Below are 22,947 nucleotides of genomic sequence, written 5' to 3'. Positions count from 1 at the left end.
AGTGATGTGCGCTACAAGAGTGATGTGCGCTACAAGAGTGTCTTGCTCTACAAGAGTGATGTCGTCTACAAGAGTGCCGTGCTCTTCAAGAGTGTCTTGCTCTGCAAGAGTGATGTCGTCTACAAGAGTGCCGTGCTCAACAAGAGTGCTGTGCTCAACAAGAGTGATGTGCGCTACAAGAGTGCCGTGCTGCTCTTAACAAGAGTGATGTGCTCTACAAGAGTGCCGTGCTCAACAAGAGTAGTGTCGTCTACAAGAGTGCCGTGCTCAACAAGCGTGCCGTGCTCAACAAGAGTGAGTTGCTCAACAAGAGTGAGTTGCTCAACAAGAGTGCCGTGCTCAACAAGAGTGATGTGCTCTACAAGAGTGATGTGCTCAACAAGAGTACCGTGCTCTACAAGAGGATGTGCTCTACAAGGGTGATGTTCTCAACAAGAGTACCGTGCTCTACAAGAGCGATGTGCTCTACGAGAGTGATGTGCTCTGCAAGAGTGCCGTGCTTTACAAGAGCGTTGTGCTCTATAAGAGTGCCGTCCTCTACAAGAATGCCGTGCTCAACAAGAGTACCGTGCTCTACGAGGGTGAGGTGCTCTTTAAGAATGCCGTGCTCAACAATAGGTCCATGTTCAACATAACTGCCGTGCTCTACAAGAGTGATGTGCTCTACAAGAGAGCCTTGCTCTACAAGGGTGGTGTGCTCTTTAAGAGTGCCGTGCTCTACAAGGGTGGTGTGCTCTTTAAGAGTGCCGTGCTCAACAATAGGTCCGTGCTTACCATAAGGGAAGTGCTCTACAAGAGTGATGTGCTCTACAAGAGTACCGTGCTCTACAAGAGTGATGTTCTCAACAAGAGTACCGTGCTCTATAAGAGCGATGTGCTCTACGAGAGTGATGTGCTCTGCAAGAGTGCCGTGCTCTACAAAAGTGCCGTGCTCAACAAGAGTATCGTGCTCTACAAGGGTGATGTGCTCTTTAAGAATGCCGTGCTCAACAATAGGTCCATGTTGAAGTTCAACATAACTGCCGTGCTCTTCAAGAGTGCCGTGCTCTATAGGAGTGCCGTGCTCTACAAGGGTGATGTGCTCTACAAGAGTGCCGTGCTCAACAATAGGTCCATGTTCAACATAACTGCCGTGCTCTACAAGAGTGCCGTGCTCAACAAGAGTGCCGTGCTCTACTAGAGTGCCGTGCTCTACAAGGGTGGTGTGCTCTTTAAGAGTGCCTTGCTCAACAATAGGTCCGTGCTTACCATAAGGGAAGTGCTCTACAAGAGTGCCGTGTTCAACAAGACCGCCCGGCTAAACATAAATGCCTTGCTCAACAATAGTTCCGTGCTCAAAAAGAGTGATGTGCTCTACAAGAGTGGTGTGCTCAAAAAGAGTGATGTGCTCTACCAGAGTGCCGTTGTCAACAAGTGATGTGCTCTACAAGAGTGGTGTGCTCAAAAAGAGTGATGTGCTCTACCAGAGTGCCGTTGTCAACAAAAGTGTTATGCTCTACAGGAGTGGTGTGCTCAACAAGAGCGCAGTACTTAACAAGAGTTCTTTATTAAATGAGAGTGCCGTGTTCAACAAGACTTCCGTGTTAAATAAAGGTGCCGTGCTCACCAAGAGTTCCAATCTTGACAAGTGTTTCAAGATCGACAAAAGTGCCGTGCTCAACAAAGAGTACCGTGTTAAACAATAGTGCAGTGCTCAACAAGATTTCAAAGCTCAACAAGAGTGTCGGCCGCAATGCTCTTTTATTAATTTTCAGTGAACAAGGGTGTTACAAGGATTACACTCTTGAATAAGCATGTAGGGTCCCCGGCAAGATGTAAATCAAGTTTTTTTATTTAATGGTTTTAAGTTAAGGCCGGGTACACGTTTGTTAACGACGAGTCCGTCGCAGAAATCAAGGCTTTAACATTTCTAAGAAACGGACAAGTTATAAAAAACAGGCTACATGGGTTGTCAACAAAAATATTCTTTTTTCGGAATATTATAAACCAGGTAAAACAGTATATATGCCACTGGACTGGGGCGGATCATTAAGACAGCTACAGGAAAGCTATAAAGTTTAACACCAGGCTTACATGCATTATTAACAAGCAAGACATTCCACTTATCAGTATATATAAGTTTTATTGCTTTCATGCTGGTGTACAAATAATGCTTGTAAAATAAATCTACCTACAATTTACGATACTGAATATAAATACTAGTATATACATTAGAAAAACAAAGAACTACAAGTAATTTAACATGTCATGTAAATGTATCTCTGGGAGCTCTGAATCAAAGATAAAAAATAAATCACATACTTGCTTAAAATATTCATCATGATATACATTATCAGTTTAATTATACTCATCTTACAATCATTTTAAAGTTCCTAATCACAACACAAAATAGAATAATTCAACTGCTTTCGTCTCATTCTTATATTCACAAGCTTGAAGCATTTTTCCGGTTACTTAAGCCTTAGGCATATAATACACTAGGAACTATACTTGATTCATATTTTTAGTGGGGTGAAAATCAGACACTACATAACTGTTGTCACCATTCAACAATCAAAAGCCTTATAAAAAAGCAGCCAATATAGCTTCACAGAGTATATAACAAGTTGGACTGACTTGACTTTATGTCCCAAGCTTAATGCAAGACCAATGGCCAATTGTTCAGAACTTTGTTTAAAGATGAAAACCTTATTTTCGACATTGTTAACTTTTGAATGAGATACATGTTAAGTCTTTAATATTTATGTATAGCTGAAACATTTGTCTCAAGTCTAGTATAAAACTGAAGATCACAAATGTATCCATGAAACTTCCAGGGCAGTTAAGATTTGATATTAACAACATTGTAAATTTAAAGGAAGTTCTGAACAATGGGCCTAAAATTTACATCAATGACTGGTTCAATATAAATGATTTAAGATTCATGATAAGTTTAAAAAAGCAACAGACCTTGGTACCTGATTATAACATTTAACAGCCAAAATAACAGCAGCATATTAATAAAAGATTTATGCAAGTATAGACAGACTTACATACAGAATATTTATTACATGTACAATATGCTACTGGTACTTGGACATGAAGGGGTGAAATCAGTTCTTCAATACTGGGAAATGAAGGGGTGAAATCCGGCCTTTGATACCGGGAAATGAAGGGGTGAAATCAATTCTTCAATACTGAGAAATGAAGGGGTGAAATCAGTTCATCAATACTGGGAAATGAAGGGGTGAAATCCGGCCTTTGATACCGGGAAATGAAGGGGTGAAATCAGTTCTTCAATACGAGGAAATAAAGGGGTGAAATCAGTTCTTCAATACTGGGAAATGATGGGGTGAAATCAGTTCTTCAATACGAGGAAATGAAGGGGTGAAATCTGGCATTTGATACCGGGAAATGAAGGGGTAATATCAGCCCTGCAATACTGGTAAAAGAAGGAGTGATATCAGCCCTTCAATACTGGGAAAAGAAGGGGTGATATCAGCCCTTCAATACTGGGAAATGAAGGGGTGATATCAGCCCTTCTATACTGGGAAATGAAGGGGTGATATTAGCCCTTCAATACTGGGAAATGAAGGGGTGATATCAGTATTCCAAAACTGGGAAATGAAAGGGTGAAATCACTCCTTAAATACCGGGAAATGGAGGGGTGAAATAAGAATTTCAATATCGGGAAATAAAGGGGTGAAATAAATCCTTTTATACTGGGAAATAAAGGGGTGAAATCCATCCTTCAATACAAATAAACAAAAGGGTGAAATCTGTCCTTAAATAAAGGAAAATGAAGAGGTGAAATCAGTCCTTCAATATAGGGAAATAAACGGTAACAATCAGTCATTCAATACTGAGATAATGAAGGGGTGAAATCAGTCCTGAAATAAATGGAAATAGAGGCTAATAATCGGTCCTTCAATACTGGGAAATGAAGGGGTTAAATCAGTACTTCAATACTAGGAAATAAATGGGTGAAATCAGTCCTTCAATACCAGGTAATAAAAGGGTGAAATAAATCCTTTTATACTGGGAAATAAAGGGGTGAAATCAGTCCTTCAATACTGGGAAATGAAGGGTTAAATCAGTCCTTCAAAACAATCTTTGAAAGGCAGTGCTATGAGAAAAATAAGACCTTTTTTGTAAATGTCAATTACTTACATGAATACAAATTTTAACATAATTGTAGACAAGTGAAAAAAAATCAATTTTAAATAGAATAAATTGTTTACATTGGCAGGCTGTGACTTTGTAATTATACATGTATCAAAGTAAGTCAAGAGTTTGTTCGAAGGTTACTTAGAGACATGAAAAGGGCTTGCTAAGTAAGTCATAGCTGTTGACACATTTGCTGTTGTCAATATCTCTTGTCAATATCTCTAATACTGGTCAGTTGAGTAAAAATAATTCCATAGCATATTCATGACAGCTGCTAACCACTGGTCCAATACATACATGTTGCACAATAACTAAGGCTTCTATATGCACAACACTGTTAAATTTATTAACAAAGTTCTGGTATTGAATAGACAGCCTGTAAGCTCATTATTGTTAGACTGTCTGTTTAATAGTCCAATTTTGTCAATGAAACGCACTGGCTAGACAGCCTATGGTACTTGCTAGATAGGTCCAATTTTTTCAATGAAATGCCTTAACTTTCTTTACTGGCTAGACAGCTTATGTTACAGGCTAGACTGCCTATAAGTCCGATCTTTTCCATGAAACCCCTTAAAAACCGGTCTCAATTAGAAAGTCAAGTCCAATCTTCTCAATTAAAAGCCTTACATGTACCGGTAACTACGGGTATTTGTCAGACAAGCCTATGAGCTCTCTATCAACAATTTTCAGTCCAATTTCAGTAAAATCGCCTGACTGACTACTGATATCGGTTGGGCCAGCCTATCAGTCTTCTATACTGAGTTCGAAGTTCTCAACGTCTTCGAGTTCTGAGTTGACCTTCTCTGCCCATTCCTCTACCTTGGAGGCCTGCAACTGAAATAGATCACCATATACACACATGTACATACAATCATGGATACACTCATCAAACTTCATGATTACAAAACACCTCTACAACCTAAAACTATGTTACACAGAACTTCTACATGTGTTTCTGCTCCAATCCAACAAGGTACACAATGTAGCAAGTTGACACCAATATAATATCTGATAAATAACAATACTTCATAAAGAAGTACTAACATTTTACAGATGAACTCCCAGGGTCAGCAAAAAAACTTCCATCCTTGGTAATTCTACAAAGCAGGAATGCCCACTTGTATAATTTTCTTTGATAAGTTAAATAGAAACATGCTAACCAAGTTTAAAATTTTCCAAATTTATCTCCATTCCACATTTGAAAGGCCAACTTCATAATTATTATGGTCAATTTAAGACACTATTATTACATTGGGATGCTTCTCTGTCATCTTATATCAAGTTCGGTTCTGTAATTCAATAAGTAGTTTTGTCAGGAAAGCGCTCTTCCCTTTTATCAAATGCATTATGTGGTCAATTAAATGTGTTCAAGCATTGTTTGAAGTTTTGACCCTACCACATGTAATTGCACTTAACTTTAACACAACACTTCATGACTTTTTTCACTTCAGAAATGAATTCCATTTATAAAGCATTGATTCTTATTTTTTCTGCATTCATGCAATTTAGCGTAGTCAGGCATGATCATGCAAATACATGATGTATCCAAGAAAATCACTTAAGAATAAGAGTTAACTGAGTTATTTTCGAATGGCTTCTTTTAAAACAAATTATGTAATTGTTCTTCTGAAGATATGCCAAATATCAGCCAGAATGGTAAATAAAGATATAATTATTCATAATCATAAATCTAAATAATCAATTTTTAAGTTATGTGAAGTGGGAACATCATTTTTGATATTTGCTGCGTTTGTGACTTTTCACACAAAATCTGGGTGGGTGTATTTTTCAACAGAAAATGTCATTTAATTTCAATCAATTGCAGCTATATAAAGAGACATGATTTGTAAGTACTGTTCATATGCCAGAAATAGTACCAGCCCAGTGAACCACTAAATTTTCAGTATTTTACCAGCCTGCTGGTGCCTTTGGAGATTTTCTAATTTATCTCTAATTAATGCACTAAAACCACTCACAAAAATATGCGAGTACATTTAACTTACTTTTACCCTGTATATATGTACTGGAATACTTACAGATTCTTTATGGCTTTTATACTTCTTTTTAGATTTCTTGTACATTTTATCATCCATCGATTTGTTCAGACTTGGCGACTCTGGAAAAAGATGTTTAAGTAGTTAAAGCAACATGAACCGGTAATGAAGAAACTGCCTGTACAGGTCATATTTTTACATGTTGTAAACAATGGACAAAAAGCTTTTGTTAAAAGCACATCTAAAAACTATAAAATGTTCAAGACTATTAAGATCAATAACATACTTTCAGATTTACTTGAACTGAAGCAACAACTAATAGTTCTCTGTTTTCCCAACAGACTCACACATATTCCAAAGACCTGAATGTTTTAAACCTCTCTGTCAGTCATTTTTTTTTCATTTTAGAGTTCAGATATTAGGCAGTACTACTTAGTAACTACCTACCTGCCTGCCAACACATAAAGATGGCGGTAGCTTAATACCAAACTACCGTAAATATTTATTACCGGGTAATTTTGGTCTTATTCCAGCATTTTATCACATTAAAAGTTATTCCACATAGTTAAATAACCCACCAATGTCTTGCTCTTCCAGTGTAAATGCTGGAGAACTCTCCCTCTTTCTTCTCACTGACTTGGGTTTTGGGGGGCTGGGTGTGAGAATACTTGAATCCATTGAGGCATAATCTGAAGTTGGAGTTTCCACCCTTTCTGCTGGTGAAGGGACTGGATTCTTTTCTATTATTTTTGTATATGCTCGTTTAGGTTTTGGTTCATCTGGAGTAGATGTGTTAGTCACTGTTGAGGTCTTTAAAACTCTTTTTAAAGGTTTTGTTTTCTGTTTTGTTGCAAATGATGCAGGCGTTGATGTCTTCTCATCATCAAATCTGGGCATGGTTTTTCTTGGAGAGATAAATATTGCACTGTCATCCTTTGAAGCAGGTGTTTGTTGGGCTTCAGCAAATGAAACTGCAGGAGTTTCAATATTCACATCAGATGATCTCAATTTTCTCTTGCTCTCATTTGTGTGTCTTCCTGTATTCTGTTTTATAATAGGAGAAATGTTATCAAGACTTGGTGTTGATATTGGACACTTTATGATCACAGCTGGAGCTGCATTCCCACATGCCTGTTTTGATTGTCTCAGAGTTCTTTTTGGTGTTGCTTCTTTTTTCTTTTCACTTAATTGTACCTTGCTTTTCTTTGGCTCCTTGGCACTGATTTTACCAAACTTTTTCACTGCTTTGACTTTAGTTTTTGCAGTGTTCTTACTTTTGGCTAGATCCTTAATATCTGGTTTGCCCTGATGTTGCAGGGATTCACTCATGAAATCATACATGCTTGAAGGATCTGCTGGTGAGACGCTCACTCGCTTTGATGACCTCACACAGGTCACAGCCGTACCTGCAATAAGAGAATAATAATAATTGTGATTTTAAAGTTTCATAACAGGATAGGTTTCTGAAAGTTCAGTGAGAAATAAGCTAGGCATGTACAAATTGTATGGTACACAGGGTGCCGGATCAACTTGGCCAAATTACCTTTTCAGCCTTCTTCTGAAAGGAAGCATGCCTGTGGAATGCTGATGTTGCTGTTGTGTTGTTCACACCTTGCATACGGATTTAATATTTAGAACTGTTTAGGTTTTCAAAGTAAGCACCAAAACTCTTTAATAATTCAAAGATTTGAAAGATAATGATGTTTTAATGAAGTTATGTACCAGTCAATAACCACGCCCCCCCCCCGGTCTGGGGGTTTACCGGGGAAAACCGGGGATGGGCCGAGATTTTTACCTTCCAGGTAGCCCCGCAGTGCCGCGTGAATGCAGTGGTTTTGTCTTCACATCAAAAATAGCGGGGAATGGGACTAACCTAAGGTCCTTGAGGTGCAGGGGGCATTTTACGAGATTTTTCCAGAAATTCACCCCCACAGACGGAGTTTTTACCTGGGCTTGGCTGGACCAAAAGTCAAAGTCCCCGCCATTCCCCGGACCTTTGGGGGTGTGGTTTAAATTGACTGATGCATAAGTTCATACTTAAAGCTGTTAAATACATTCTGCATACACCTCAGACAAATGCTTTTGGATTTTTTTTTAAATATTTATATATTTTTTTTTTATGGGGGGGATATTGAAATTGTATTTAGTGAAGTACTTTAGTTTTGAAATGGTTAATAAAGGTTTAATAAAAGTTTATATACATATTTTACCATGTAAGTGCAAAGCTATTTTAAACAATACAAGCATTTAAACACATCACTGACACATAAACAATTATGCAAAGCGGAACAACTCCACCCAATCGATAACTCGGCCACCTCGGACAAGCTTAGAGATAGATCTTGTAAATACAATCATAACAAAATGGCCATGGCCCAAGTGTTCCAATTGTTGTAAAATTGTGAACTGCAGCCTTGCATGTGCCCTTCAAGTATATATCATTATGTTTTGACAGAATGAAATGAAGAAAAACCCATTAAACTCATAATTATTCATTGGATATTTGTTTTTAGTCTACGGTACTAATATAAAATAACATTATCTGGTAACATTTTTTATGGTAATATTTCTTGTTTTTATGATATTTTACAAATGCATTATACTTTAACCCGGAATCCCAATAACTACCCACAAGATTTGCCGTATCAGAAATCCGTCAACGTACCAATATTTGGACTAATATTTTGTTAAATTACATTTGTATATACTTTCAAATTTTTAGGGTGATTTTTTTATTTAGAACCTTTTCGGGCGGAACTGTTCGTGACCTGCTTGCAAACTTTGTTTAACAGTCATGATTGATGAAATTTTAAATATTAAGAAACATCATTTAGGATATACATATACAATGATTACACATCTGATTACCCAACACTTTTATCTAAATCAATGTTGCCAACTCTTAAGCTTAGAAGGTTAAGGTCCATTGCTATAGAAACCCATAAAATTATCCACAAGCAGGGTCCAATGTATCTACATGACTTAGTGGTAATAAAAGAACATTCCTTTAACTTTAGATATAAGATGATGGCTGCTATCCCAACTGTAAGAACTACAACATATGGGTGCAATTCTTTCCGCTCCGGTGCCCCTAAACTCTGGAACTCCCTTCCACAACATTTTAGGGAAGAAACTAATTTTAATCATTTCAAGAGTTTAGTCCGGGCATGGAATGGAACTGATGTGTGTGATATATTAGTTACATAAATTATGCTATTTATTTATAATGTCGGTCAAAAGCTATTCATAACTTATGTTAAACTGTTGATGATAGTACCCGACAATAAATAAATATTGACTTGAGGATAAGTTGATTTTAATATAAAATTCGATAAACATGGAAATCAACTAAAACACACAAAATGCACTATTTATCATAATAAATTAAAAAAAGATAAAACTTAAAAAGATGGTTTCGGGCTGAATTTAACAAAATAATAAAAACTATACCTGTTTTCTTTTTCGCCATTATTTGTTTTGAAAGATCACTTTGTTGTTTTCGGAAATGGCGCTTCATTATTTGCGCATGCGCAGCTCTGAAAATATATTTTATCGAATTAATAAGGCACGGAAAACGCTCAAGCACAAATCTCAATAGGTCAATTACAAACGGCAAAAAGCTGGTGTGGTTAAAAGGGCAATTAAACGTCATGAAAATAATAAAAATAATAATGATAAGTTCAAAATTACTTTTTAGCAGGTACTTGTGTTACTTCATTATCGGTGTTTTTGAGAAAAAATACATAATGATCGATCAGGGCCGAAACAATTAACGACATACGTTGCAATTTTGCTCCGACGCCATTTTTTCAGTGATCAGCCGATTGGAAAGTGGTTAAATTAAAAACTATACTGAGTTACTTGGATTATTTACACACAATACATATCGGGTAATCGCTTTATTGCCGCTGTGATTCTACTTTTAACATATATATGCTTTGGCAACTAATCCAAACCGGAAAAAAATGTGCAAATGCCACTTGAGATGGTCTGGCTTAAACGAATTCAATAATGGTCTGACAACTTCAATCTCTTCATCTTCAGCATCAGAAAAAATAAATGCTGAAAATGTCTGTGTTCATGGCAAACGACGTTATGGAATCATGTCCATATTAGTCATTTGTTCTGAATCTTCAAATCTGCAGTAGTAACATCAGTCGTGAGGAGTTGGAATGAAAACCACAAACTCAGGTCGCTCAGCGTCCATTGTTACGATGGGAGCCCTGAAAGCGCGTATGTTAAACAAAAAGCCGGTCGTGAACGGCACGTTTTTTGCTCGTTATCGCAATGAAATAACGGACCAGAAATACACATTTTATGAAATTATATTTAATTTCGCTAATTATCATGACAATGATATTGTCTATTTTGCTGAAATTAAGTTAGATTGTTTTGATAATCCTTCAGTTGATGGATATTGGATATACGGTAGATCTACATTGTTTGGCAAACATCGTGAAGTATTTTAAGGGAAATCTGGAGGTATTGGCATTTTAATAAAACAAGTTTGCTAAAGCATATATATGAACTTTATTTAAAATGTTAGTAACCCCCCCCCCCCCCCCCCCGAGGGTTCACCAATTTTTTGATAACATTGAAATTAATATTGTTGATTTACATGCACAATATAACAATGCATCCCTTAATATTTTTGGTGATTCAAATGCACACTGTGGCAAGCTGTTACATTACGTTAAACTGGACCCTTATGTATCAGATAATAATTTAGATGATATTACTATTAAAATATGTCAATTAAAAATCTTTCGGATCTGGGTATTCCATTAGAAAGATTTTCATTGTACCAGAGAAAAGTTAATAACTATAGTTGTCGCCTGTTGGATTTGCACTAGCGGGATCAGATGGGGGTGCACCCGGCGCGCACCCCCTCTAAAATCATCCAAGTTTACTGTGTTCATCAATATGAGAGAAACAAAGGTAATAAAATACGCCCACAATGCACCATTTCCGACTACAACTTGTTAAAATTTTCTTGAGGGAGTAACCCCAAATCCCCATCCATACAAACAGTTCATGCCTTATACTTTCGGTTCTGGGGGAGGGGGGGGGGTCACATGTCAAAAGTTGCGCCCCTTAATTACGCCCCTTATGTCAATTCCTGGACCCGCCCCTGATTTGTGCAAATCTACTGGACTGTTTATTGCTAATGGATTATATGGAATAAAAATACAAGTTTGATTGACTATGTGTTATTGTTATATTGTAGTAATGTGATACTACTGTTAGATAGATTTTTGTCTAGCTTTGGTGAAGATACATTGTAGAATGTTGTAGAAGTTGATTCTATTTTTAACAATCAGAAGATAGTTTTAATAGTTTAACTAATAAATTATCTGATTTTTTGTTAATTCTACTGATATTTGTAATCTATTTGTTGTGAAGAAGATACATGTGTACTAACCGCATGCTTCTATTGTATTTTTGCTTAAAATGACACAAACCCTGTCTTTTCGGATGCACACTCGTCTATTTCATAAACAAACTGATAATAATTTATCAGATAATACTGATAGACACGACCATGATGACATTGATGTTGACTTTAAAGCGGCACTCTCAGATTGAACGTGTTGACAACTTTTTCTTTTTTTTTGTCTTGAAACGAGCCGTCTTTTCGTAAATCAATGGAAACCAGTTATACGAGACTGCTGAAAAAAATAATCTCAGATTTAATGTTCAAAAAATGATGTTTTATGCATTTTTCTTAAACCGTTCGTAACGGTTTAAGCCATAAAACATTAATTTTTCGAACGGAAAAATGAAAATCTGCGATCTGGTTTCTTGTCAGCAATCTTTTATCATTGGTTTGCAGATCAGTTTACGCAAAAAATTGCTCTTTCCAAGACAAAAAAGTTGTAAAAATGGTATACCTGTGAGAGTGCAGCTTTAAAGCGGATTAAGATTTAAAAAAAGACCTCTGTGTACTAACCACATACTTCTAAGAAGAAACCTTGGTTTGATGTTGATTGTGATACTGCTAGGAAAAGCTATCTGCATGATTAGAATTATTATAGAAGGATAAAAAACTATTGATAGTAATAATACAATGGTTAATAAGAATTAAGTAAATGTTGTAAAAAGACAATTAATATGAAAGTAAGATTGTTTAATGATGATGTAAGTAAAGAACTTATTAATTTACGCTCTTATGATCCTAAACCATTCTGGATGTTGTTAAACATGACTGTATTCTGGTGGTAGGAAAGATACTGTCTGAAAAAATTCATGTTTGTTATAAACACATTTATCAAATTGAATGAGTCTGTTGTTGATGGTAACACGGACCTATAAAGAAGGTCCGTAATGGTAATGTGGTTGAATCTCAAGACTTCCATGATGCTTTTGTTACAAATAACAATGAGTTTTTAAATGCTGTAATTAGCATTGAAGAATTAAAAACAAGTTGCTAGTCTGTTGAAATATAACAAATGTCATTCTTTGCTTGTTATTGTTCTAAATGAGTTCCTAAAACATGCAGACAGCGATCACAGTTTATCGATCTATTGTTGGTCACGTTTTCAATGATATTTTGGATTCAGACATTTTTCCTGATGTCTGGAGCTGTGGAGTTATATTTACCTATATATAAGAATAAGGGAGATTTTAGAGAACGACTAACTATAGACGTATTACTATTTTAAGTTGTTTTGGCAAGTTGTTTACGATGTTTAAACGGAGTTGGTTTGTCTGATTATCAGTCAATAGTCATGATCATTTTAAGTCCATTGTAAAAAGTAGACCAATGTTTGACCACTTCTTGCAAAACTGGACTTGTACTGTTTATAGTTCTTCCAAATGTTCTGTATAAAGGATGTTTAAGAGTAATCATTGTTTTGAAGATTATCTTGACTTGTTACCTAGTAACCGTAGTAAAAAGCTTTGTAAATTTAGGGCCACAAACTATTCTTTATCAATTGAAATTGGCAGACATTTGAACATTGAGAGAAATCAAAGAATATGACAGTTAAGTACTAGGATTGTTATTGGTGGTGGGCGTTCTTTCGGCGGTGTACTATAAGCCATGAGGGACACTCTACTTCGAGTACAGATGTACCAGAGCTACAGTTGTGAGATCATCTGGGCTAAGATTAACCTGGTGGGTTCAAAAACTCTTCACTTGCGCTCTTTGTACAACTCGAAAACTAACGACGAACTCAGTCTTACCCAGTTGAAGAATCAGTGAATCAAGCAGCATCCATCACCGATGCTACTTGTATAATTGGCGGAGACTTCAACTTATCCAAGCTGGGACTTGAAATCCATAACGCTAAAACCAAATGACACACACACGCACGCACGCACGCACGCACCCACACCCACACACACACACCTTCATTACAATTTTGGAAACTGCGTAGACGACTATGGATTAACACAACTTAATTGTAGAGGAGCTAACCCGAAATAACAACACGCTAGATCTCCTCATCACTTACATTCCTAGTAAGGCGCTACGCACTGGCGACATGCCTGGAATCTTTGATCACGACTCTGTCTTGGTGGAAATTAACACGCGGCATGTGTTACACAAGCAAATTCCGAGAAAAATCACTCTCTACAAGTGTCCAATGGGATAGCATACGAGCTGACACTTACCATCTCCATTTACAGAAACCATCTCAAGTGAACACCAATGAAGGTACTGTTGTGGTAATGAACACCTTTAAAACCGTCTAAAGTCATGTATTAACAAACACCTTCCACACAAAATGGCAAAATCAAAAGACTCTGCACCTTGGAACACTCCTGAAATCAAGAAACTGGTGAAGAAAGGAGACCGTCACTACATTTATAGTGTTTGTTGGATTTTTATTTAGGTGGTAATGAACACCTTTAAAACCGTCTAAAGTCATGTATTAACAAACACCTTCCACACAAAATGGCAAAATCAAAAGACTCTGCACCTTGGAACACTCCTGAAATCAAGAAACTGGTGAAGAAAGGAGACCGTCACTACATTTATAGTGTTTGTTGGATTTTTATTTAGATATGTGGGATGGGTCATCCATCTACAACATGATGGAGCTTCTGCAGGTAGCCAGTATTCCTAAATTTCTTCAAAACAATGATACCGCAGATGGTCGCTAGCCTGTTTTAACTAAATGGTGTTTCAACTCACATGTTAAATTGGGTCAAAGTCCGCAATGAAGCTTTTCAAAGTGGGCTAGTTTTCGGAAATAATGAAGCGACGAAACCGCCTCCAGTTTAAGTTTTCGTAACACAAAACGATAAAACTGGTATGTTTTTTTTATTTGAAACTGTCAAAACAAATACACTGTTTGTGAAACCAATATTAAACCAAAACCAGTTTATTACCTACAAAAACGCCATAAGGTTGTTTTGATATGTGAGTCTTACTGATAGTAGTATATGTGTCCGGTCCATATCTTGTCACACAATGCCGCATTTTAAATTATTAAACCGAAGTGACCATCATAGTATGAGGAGGTGTCGCACACAAAACCCTTGATCCTACCTTCGAGGTCAAGGTCACAACATCCATCTTAACTAAGTATGTATATCAGCCTTACTAATGACAGTTTGTGTCTGGTCAATATCTTTGTCATACATGGTCAGATTTAAAATGAGTTGGCATTCCGACACTTGGTCGTGCTGGGATATTCATGAGATATTCGCAAAAAGATATCATTCTTAACTGTTAATGTGATTATAATGAAATACACCAAAATTTATTCTTCAAGTTCAAGAATACCTTTGATTTATGACAAAATCCTACTGCCCATAGTAAACTAAATCAAATGAAATGAACAAGTGAAAATACGATGTACAACTCGGTTCTCAGAAACATGTGGTAGGAATTTAATACCAGCTGGGCAGACAGCATTTACAAATGTTTGGCTTGCTGTAGGTCATTATAACAGAGTTGTTAATAAAATCTTATCCTTTGTAGCCTTTATCAAAATGATAAGTTTGGGGGTCAAAAACTCTGGACTGAGTATCTTGTCTTATCAAATCCTTTACCGATGTGAACCACATGCTCGGTGAACTACATGCTCGGTGTTTACAACGATATTTGATTAATGTAAAACTGACTGCATATTACACATATTTCAGACGGTAAGAAACGAAATTCGTAAAACTAAGAAGTGCAAGGAAACCAAAATGGCCGACACGATTAAGGTGACACCGGGCGGCACGGATGAGGCCCACCCGGAAGTGTTTGACTCGAGGGCCATGCCGCCACAACCGACGGAGAAGAAACCTGGCCAGCTTTCGGAAGAAATGATTAAGAAGTTCTTCGATGACGTGAGTACAAACTCAAGTTGCCTACCAATTATACTGATTGATTCATGCTTACCAATAACATAGTTTGACGCGAAGGACTGCGGACCACTTTGTGTCCATGTTTAAGTTTCTGCATACCACAGAAATCCCATATATATGTAACATATTCGCTGTCAACTTCTTGCAGATCAACGATTATTTCTATTTCTATTTTCAGTAACACGCAATATCTATTCCCTTCATTAGAACATTTTAATCAGCTCAACGTGTTTGACAGCCTCCTTGAAGGAGTTTTTGTTCGATACTATATTTTGCCCAATGGGATGTCAGTATTTTCAAATATTTTAATCAGGGAATGGATTAGGAGACACACTATTCATATAACTGGTTAAAGGTGTAGAAGTATATATTTATAAGTTTAAGTGGCCGAAATGGGCCAATGCAGGGCTATTTGTCACGAAGGTTTGTGTATGCATACGTATAACCTTTTAATTCAGAATCAATACATACACATGTATAACAAACATAAATTTTTAGTGATAAACCTTTAACTTCATGTACTTACTAAATTTGCATCAATGGAACATATTGATTACTGATACCAAGATTGTAGCCGTGTGTTGAATAGCTGAAAACGCAAAAGTATTGGTGAGTGCTTAAAGATTTAGTGTGATCTACGTTTGTCTCATAAGGTAGAAATATCGTGTGTTTTTTAACCTTTCTTCCAAATTAATCTCAATATCCTTCATAAGAACCATTGTTTTCGACATTTATTCATCCTTTTGGTATATCAAAACTATTGCATTAATTGTGGTTAATCTTATTGGGAGTAAGAGGGCATCTTTAAAATACGTGGCTGTGCAAGTGTATTGTATGGTAATATATGTATAATCAAAATCATTAAAACACTCTTATTCCGAAATTGTTTTAAGGGTTTCGTGATCGTGGAGGATTTCTTTGACAAGAAGGACATGGACGCGTGCCGGGAGGCGGTCAACGAGCTGGTGGAACAACTCGCCCAGAAACTTTACAAGGCCGGCAAAATCAAAGGTAACGCAATCAGTGCATGGACCAAATCGCCCCTAGCCCCACTAGACCAGCAAACTAAAATGCAAAATAACCAGTAATTTGCACAACTAGCCTCAAACTTCCATAAGAGTGGAAAATCAAGCTTAGCTGTGTGTGGACCAACCAACAAAAAAGCTCCCCTAGGTAGGCAAAATCAAATAACCACCATTCATTGTGGCCACAGAGGTCAACAAGGCGTAATCAAATAAGCACAAGCAGGTAGTATATCCATAAGAGGCATGCATAATAAAAGATAGCCCTCATTCATTGTATGGACCAATTCGCCCCAAAACTTCACTAGTCAGGCTGCAACAAAGATAGCTCAAATTCATTGGATGGACCAACTCGCCCCAAAACTTAACTAGTCCGGCTGAAACAAAGGTAGCTCACAATCATTGTTTTGATAAACTCGCCCCAAAACTCCACAAGGTCAGCTTAATCAATAGTAACACATTCAGTGTGTGTGCATAACTAGCCAAGGCCAACCGAATCATCGTCCAAAAACTCTACTACATGTATGCCGGAAAAGATCACACAGTCAGTATGTAAAACAACCTGCCCCAAAACTCTACAAGTCTGGTAAAATCAAAGGGTTCACAATCAGTATCTGCATAGAGCATATCGCCCAAATTCTCGACTAAGCCAATCATCGATAAAACATTCAGAAGGTGACACAACTCGACCAACAATTCAACAAAGTCGGCAATATTTATTAAAGGTAAACAAACTACCTTTGGCAGAACTAACATCACACGAGCGGCAAAATATGGCTCAATTCGTCACACAACTCAACAAGAGCTTCAAAATCAAAGGTAGCGCATTTGTAGTAGTGGAACTTTGTTAAGATAACAATGCCAAAAAAATCTATCATTGTTTTTACCACAACATACATGACAGCAACACGATATTTTGTCGCCTTAATTTCTTCAAATGCCACATACTTTAATGCAGACGGTCAACCGCTGAAACCTAAACACATGTGACGTCATCAGCGGAACTGAGTACTGTTGGGGCGATAACATTATTGAGAATAAACGATCCAAATTAATGTTATTGAATTACGAAAACATTACCAACAACAACAGCAACAACAACAACAACAGGATTAAGGAAATTTCAACATAGCTACACTTGTCTGCTAATGAGACGCAATACTATGAAAAATATAAGAATGCCATTTTTTCCCAAATACTTATTTTCGACGTCGTGTCGCTAAAAGTAGTTTGATGTCTGTTTTTCAGATTTGTATAAAGACCTGGGATTCTTCGAGAGACTGATCAAGATTGAGGCAGATTTTCCAGGGGCTAACATTATTCTACACAAATATGGAAAACTGCCAGCGGTAAGGCCATGTTTTTTTCATGATTTCAACTACAACAACCTTAAAAAAATACTCATGAACACATAAATTGCGAGTAGGAACGACACCTGGTAGCCCAGTTCATGTTATGTATTCAGTTGCGAAACTTTTCAATAAGTGAACACTGTGTCACATTATCTGAAGTGGCTTGTTTAGGGGAAACCGAAGCTTGTAACGTCAGTTTCGTCAGAAATGGAAATCACACTGGCGAGTTGGGTTTTTTTTTTACTTGACTATGCGAAATTTACAAGAAGAACTGTATAATTATATGTCAATCCGGTTTCATGCTGTGAATTCGATGTGGCACATTCTCTTTTTGGATGTATCGTACAAATTTCCAATCGCCCGACAAGGAGTCAAAGCGCATCTGCCTGATAAAATGGTATGCATGGCGTAACATTAGTGAAAATTTCTTTTTTGCAACGATTACAAAGAAAGTTGTATATCTTGCGCTAAAAGTCACCCTCGTGTTCATGATATTGCGCAAGAGTGCGGTATTCCGTGGAAAAAAACCGGAGTACCCAGAAAAATCTTCTTGTCCGGCTTGCTGATCACGAACTCACATACGCTTAGATCGGTAATCGAACATTGAACGCCCTGGCGAGAAGCGAGAGCCACTGAACGCCCTGGCGAGAAGCGAGAGCCACTGAACGCCCTGGCGAGAAGCGAGAGCCACTGCACTGAACGTCACTGCTTTTCTGTTAGTAGTAATAACTAACTGGAATTATTACTACAGTTAATTATGGGGGGGGGCTGCAACGCACCCTGCCCTTGCATATACTTGTAAATAGCCGATAGGTACGATGCTTGAAACGCCAACATCGTTCTAGATATTTTTGTTAGGTTTGTACATTAAACTGTAAGTGTCAATGATTTTAAGGCGTTCAAAGCACTGTGGACAAATGAGCGTTTGTTGGACGTCGTCGAACAACTGATCGGCCCGAATATTGCCGGACATCCAGTCTGGAACCTGCGCACAAAGACGCCTCAGAACGAGGCTACCACCGTCCCTTGGCATCAGGGTAATAAGTTTTAGTTTTTAACCTTATGCATATAGAGTATTGCTTTATGTTCTTAAAACACCGCGGACGTCGCTGTTGAAGTAACTTGATTAGACTGATTGTCTCAGAAATAAAAACCAATATTTATAGTTAATTGATATAATATATAAATTCATTATATACAACTGCCAAACTGCATGTTGCAGACGTGGGTTACCTTGACAACAACTCGTACACGGTGCTGCAGCCCACGGCCTGGATCCCGCTCCTCGACGCCAACGAATTTAACGGATGTATGGAGGTGCGCATGCGTAATGCCTATGCATACGGGCATATCGTATCCAACTAAATTGTGATTCAGCTTTGTAAGAATACACTAAATGTTTGCCCCACCGTGGAAGCAAACTAGTATCCTCGTCGAAGCCCCGCCAGGTTTGGTTAGGCTGATGATATACGAAAGGTTGCACTTTGACCTATCTGAACACAAAAAAACAGGTTCGGTCGTGTTTTTAAAGCTGCACTCTTATAAATTGACGATTTTTTTTATAGTTTTCTTTTGTCACAGAAACAGCTCATTTTGGCATCACTGCCTTCATTTCAGTCGAATAAGATTGTTCACAATATAACAGATCTCGATTGTTTGGTCAACGGTTTGGTCTTAAACCGTTAGTAACGCTTTTAGCCATAAAACATCAATGTTCAAACGTCAATATGAAAACTGCGATCTGCTCTTTTGACAGCAGTCTTATATCACTGATTTCCAGAAATTGGCTCATTCCAAGGCAATAAATAAAAAGTTGTCAAAATAATCAATCTGCGAGAGTGTAGCTTTAATGTACTGAGGAAAAAAGTTGGGTCAGTACTCGTATACATTTACGCTGATTCTTTGGTATTAATAAATGTATATGTTATGTGTCACAGTCTATCAATCTTACGTTATATAAGACCCCTATTCGTAGCTCAGACGCAACTATCAATGCCAAGAACTTAACAATGGGACCGTGAGAATATATACGAAAGCATGAAACACATCTCGCAGTTTTATTATATTTAAGCTCATGAACAAGGGCCACAGGTCGGGGAAGGTGGGCACGCATCAGTGTTGTCATGGAGGCACGTGGTACGTCATGCTCGAAGAACAAGAGATGAAAGACAAACTCGGTAACCCTCATTCCACTTTTTCTACTTAACCGTTTATACACAACCTCCAACAGTTAAAAAAAACGTCTAACTAATGCGTACCTATACTGCTTAATGCCCTTTTTCACCTAGTTTGTAGAACTGTCACGAGGCTGCTGCTACTGCTGCTGCTCCTGAAATGATGATGATGATGATGATGATGATGATGATGATGATGATGATGACGACGAAGACGACAGCGACGATGATGATGATGATGACGACGACGATGACAACGACGACAACGACGACAACGATGATGATGAGGATGATGATGATGATGATGATGATGATGATGATGATGATGATGATGATGATTTTGACACGAAGTTTTATTTCTGAAGCGATAGACGTGGAGAAGGACCGTGTTTTGTGCCGGGTGCCGTACGGGGGAATGCTGCTGCTCAACAACATGATCCCACACAGGAGGTAAGTATGTACGTCACAAACAAAAACGAAAGTTAACGAACAGATGTTTACATTAACTACATGTACTTAATTGATTTAATGATAACACAATGGAATCCACATCAATCTGCGGCTGAGGTTGAGTGGAGATACCATGGTTGTGAAAGTATTTTTGAGCAGTACCCTTTTTAAATGATAATACTAGTACATTCGAAACCCATTGGCTCGAACTGGCCGGGACCGTCGAGGGAACTTCGAGCGAACGACATGTTATATTAAGTCACAGGGCATTAAAGCTAAACTCTGTTATTTTGTGAACGTTTAATACCAACTCCGTTTTGACACATTCCATGAAGTTTCTATTTTCCAAGCAATTGCATCTTTAACACAGTATAATACAACTAGTTAATAAACAATACTTGCCAAAGAACATGATATGTCCAGTTCAAATTCTGAATTACATGTTTTAACTAACATCATGGCACATAAATCAACACGCTTATTTGCTCAAGAGATACCTTAAAATTCAACGCCATTAACACATGTTTAGTCAGATATATTCATATTTTCCTCCGTAGCCTGCCGAACGTGAGCAGCCAGATCCGGTGGAGCCTGGATCTACGATGGCAAGACCCGGCCCTGCCCAACGGCTTCTACAACATGAAGGAGTGTGTGCTGATGAGGACAGCCGATAACCCGGACCTTCAGGTGGACTGGGACAAGTTTGAGGGTATCGATAGGCACCCACTGCAGAAGGAAGCCGTGGCGGACATGAACGATGTTATACCGGTATTAAATCAGTTTCAATTTTATGATTAACACCAGCGCATGATGTATCATAGGAAACCCATGTGTGATATTCCAGTTACTTGACACGTTTAAGTATGCATATATTATTTCCAATAGTTTCACATAAAAAATAAATACAAAGAAGTAATACATGTGAAAAGAATAAACTCGTTTTGAAACTTTTCGAAGACTGGTTGAATTTTCTCGACAGTTCTTGAAGTAGCTTATTTCATTACGTCAAACGTCTTCCTTGATCTACGTTTTACTAAATAAAAAAACAACAACATTTTATACATAATTTCCTTTAAGGGTTTAAAAACATTAAAATTTAAATACTACTCAAATCATACCCAAACAAAAGCTTAATCTTGTTATAAGGGATTCAACAAGTTTAGAGAAATCGGGGCCAAGACCTGAGTACTGACTTGAGTAATAATATCGACTTCAACAGCTAAGCAAAATAAATTATATACATGTATATGCTTAAATTTATTACAAAAATAGATCGAACAACTGATTTCGGTCAGTTAATTTGCTGAAAAAAAGCATTTATGAAAAAAAAACAAAAAAACATTTGTGTTGAAGATAAATTAAAATTTATGAAAACAGTCATATTGTCGGATTCGTTTTGTAGTTTTGAACACATAAATGTTGTTGATCAATATAACTTGATGTGAAAATCGTATAAAAAAATCTCATCACATACCTTAACGAACATTTGTTTTCATCTTTCCAAAAATCATTTACGCCGGTATTCTTCTAATTGATGTTCTCTAAATGGCCAGATATAGAGATTAATCGATGTATATTTGTTTTTAACTTTTTTCATCATAAATGGAAATATTCAACGATGGTTACATTATCAGTTATTTACATTATATTATGTGTTGAAAACCTTACCTTAAACAAATACAGCTTTTTAAGAGGTAATAACACGTTTGTTTGATTATATTATAACTGAAAATTGATAGATGGTAATAATATTGGTCATACAGTAGTGTGTGTGTATTGATTCATCTGTAAATACTCAATATAATGTTTGTCTAAATGGGCAGATAAAACTTTACATATGTACATATTGATGTAAATGATTGGTTCCTTCTAAGTGTTTATTTTCACTCGGTACTCTCAATTTTAGAACTTACTTAAATGTGGATTTAAAATGTCAATACTTAAATGCTTTCATCTTGATATTTGTAAATCGTCAAAATTTGGCATATTTTGTAGTACATGTATAATGTTTATCTGCACTTTCAGAAAGCGGAGAGTGAGGATTTCGATACGACAATCCAAGGCCCGTGGATGAAGAAGTGGGACATTGTGCATGTGAATCAGCACGTGAGCAAGCTCGATCAGAACCAAGACTACGCCACGTGGCACGGGCACAAGGCCTAGACCAGCGTGCGTTCTTGGCTACCCTGGATTGTTGGACATTTGCACCCGCCAACTTTACATTGGTCTTGAACGGCTGTGATTTATTCGTCTAATTTTTGTGATTTTTTTGGTCAATCACAAATACATATATGTCAATAATCTAAAATAAAACTGGTCGTGTTTTCTTTTATCGAAAAGCATATATTGGTATCAAGCAGGGGCGTAGCTAGCCTTTATTGATGTGGCTTCATAATTGTACTATTGGGGTTTGGGGGCATGCCCCTGGGAAAATTTTGTAAACCATAGTGCAATCTGGTGCATCCAGGGCGTTCTGAGGTGCTGTATTTAGTACTAGAAAATG

The 22,947-nt window shown here is 37.3% G+C and overlaps 2 protein-coding genes across 3 annotated transcripts; one reads left to right on the top strand and one right to left on the bottom strand.

Annotated features, from left to right (window-relative positions):
* Positions 1-2,994: 2,994 nt before the first annotated feature.
* Positions 2,995-10,036, bottom strand: LOC128208991 (nucleolar protein dao-5-like). Its single transcript, XM_052912775.1, has 5 exons — positions 9,922-10,036; positions 9,591-9,676; positions 6,719-7,546; positions 6,183-6,262; positions 2,995-4,980 (listed from the first exon to the last, which is right to left on the bottom strand). The coding sequence occupies exons 2-5, from the start codon at positions 9,655-9,657 to the stop codon at positions 4,891-4,893; spliced, it is 1,065 nt and encodes a 354-aa protein (XP_052768735.1). The 5' UTR covers positions 9,658-9,676; positions 9,922-10,036; the 3' UTR covers positions 2,995-4,890.
* Positions 9,743-22,757, top strand: LOC128208990 (uncharacterized). Of its 2 annotated transcripts, none has more exons than XM_052912774.1 (10): positions 9,743-9,840; positions 15,237-15,428; positions 16,340-16,457; positions 17,717-17,817; positions 18,716-18,857; positions 19,043-19,137; positions 19,892-19,997; positions 20,360-20,444; positions 21,002-21,212; positions 22,470-22,757. In XM_052912774.1, exons 2-10 carry the CDS (start codon positions 15,285-15,287, stop codon positions 22,605-22,607), a joined length of 1,140 nt encoding a protein of 379 aa, XP_052768734.1. In that variant the 5' UTR covers positions 9,743-9,840; positions 15,237-15,284; the 3' UTR covers positions 22,608-22,757. The 2 variants fall into 2 exon arrangements, with proteins under 2 accessions (XP_052768734.1, XP_052768733.1); XM_052912773.1 differs by lacking the exon at positions 9,743-9,840 and adding an exon at positions 9,896-10,030.
* The last annotated feature ends 190 nt before the right edge of the window (positions 22,758-22,947 follow it).

The sequence above is a fragment of the Mya arenaria genome, chromosome 11 (genome assembly GCF_026914265.1).
Source record: "Mya arenaria isolate MELC-2E11 chromosome 11, ASM2691426v1".
NCBI classification, from domain to species: Eukaryota; Metazoa; Mollusca; class Bivalvia; order Myida; family Myidae; genus Mya; species Mya arenaria.
Note: the sequence above shows the minus strand (reverse complement) of the source record. Positions and strands in the feature narration are given on the sequence as shown.

What these genes read in the sequence shown, in the direction of transcription:
- LOC128208991 (XM_052912775.1), bottom strand. Translation starts at nt 9,657, where the DNA reads ATGAAGCGCCATTTCCGAAAACAACAAAGTGATCTTTCAAAACAAATA. An exon ending in AATGGCGAAAAAGAAAACAG is followed by an intron (nt 7,547 to 9,590) that starts GTATAGTTTTTA and finishes CTCTTATTGCAG; the next exon opens with GTACGGCTGTGACCTGTGTG. An exon ending in ATAAAAGCCATAAAGAATCT is followed by an intron (nt 4,981 to 6,182) that starts GTAAGTATTCCA and finishes GATCTATTTCAG; the next exon opens with TTGCAGGCCTCCAAGGTAGA.
- LOC128208990 (XM_052912774.1), top strand. Translation starts at nt 15,285, where the DNA reads ATGGCCGACACGATTAAGGTGACACCGGGCGGCACGGATGAGGCCCAC. An exon ending in TTAAGAAGTTCTTCGATGAC is followed by an intron (nt 15,429 to 16,339) that starts GTGAGTACAAAC and finishes AATTGTTTTAAG; the next exon opens with GGTTTCGTGATCGTGGAGGA. An exon ending in AATATGGAAAACTGCCAGCG is followed by an intron (nt 17,818 to 18,715) that starts GTAAGGCCATGT and finishes AATGATTTTAAG; the next exon opens with GCGTTCAAAGCACTGTGGAC.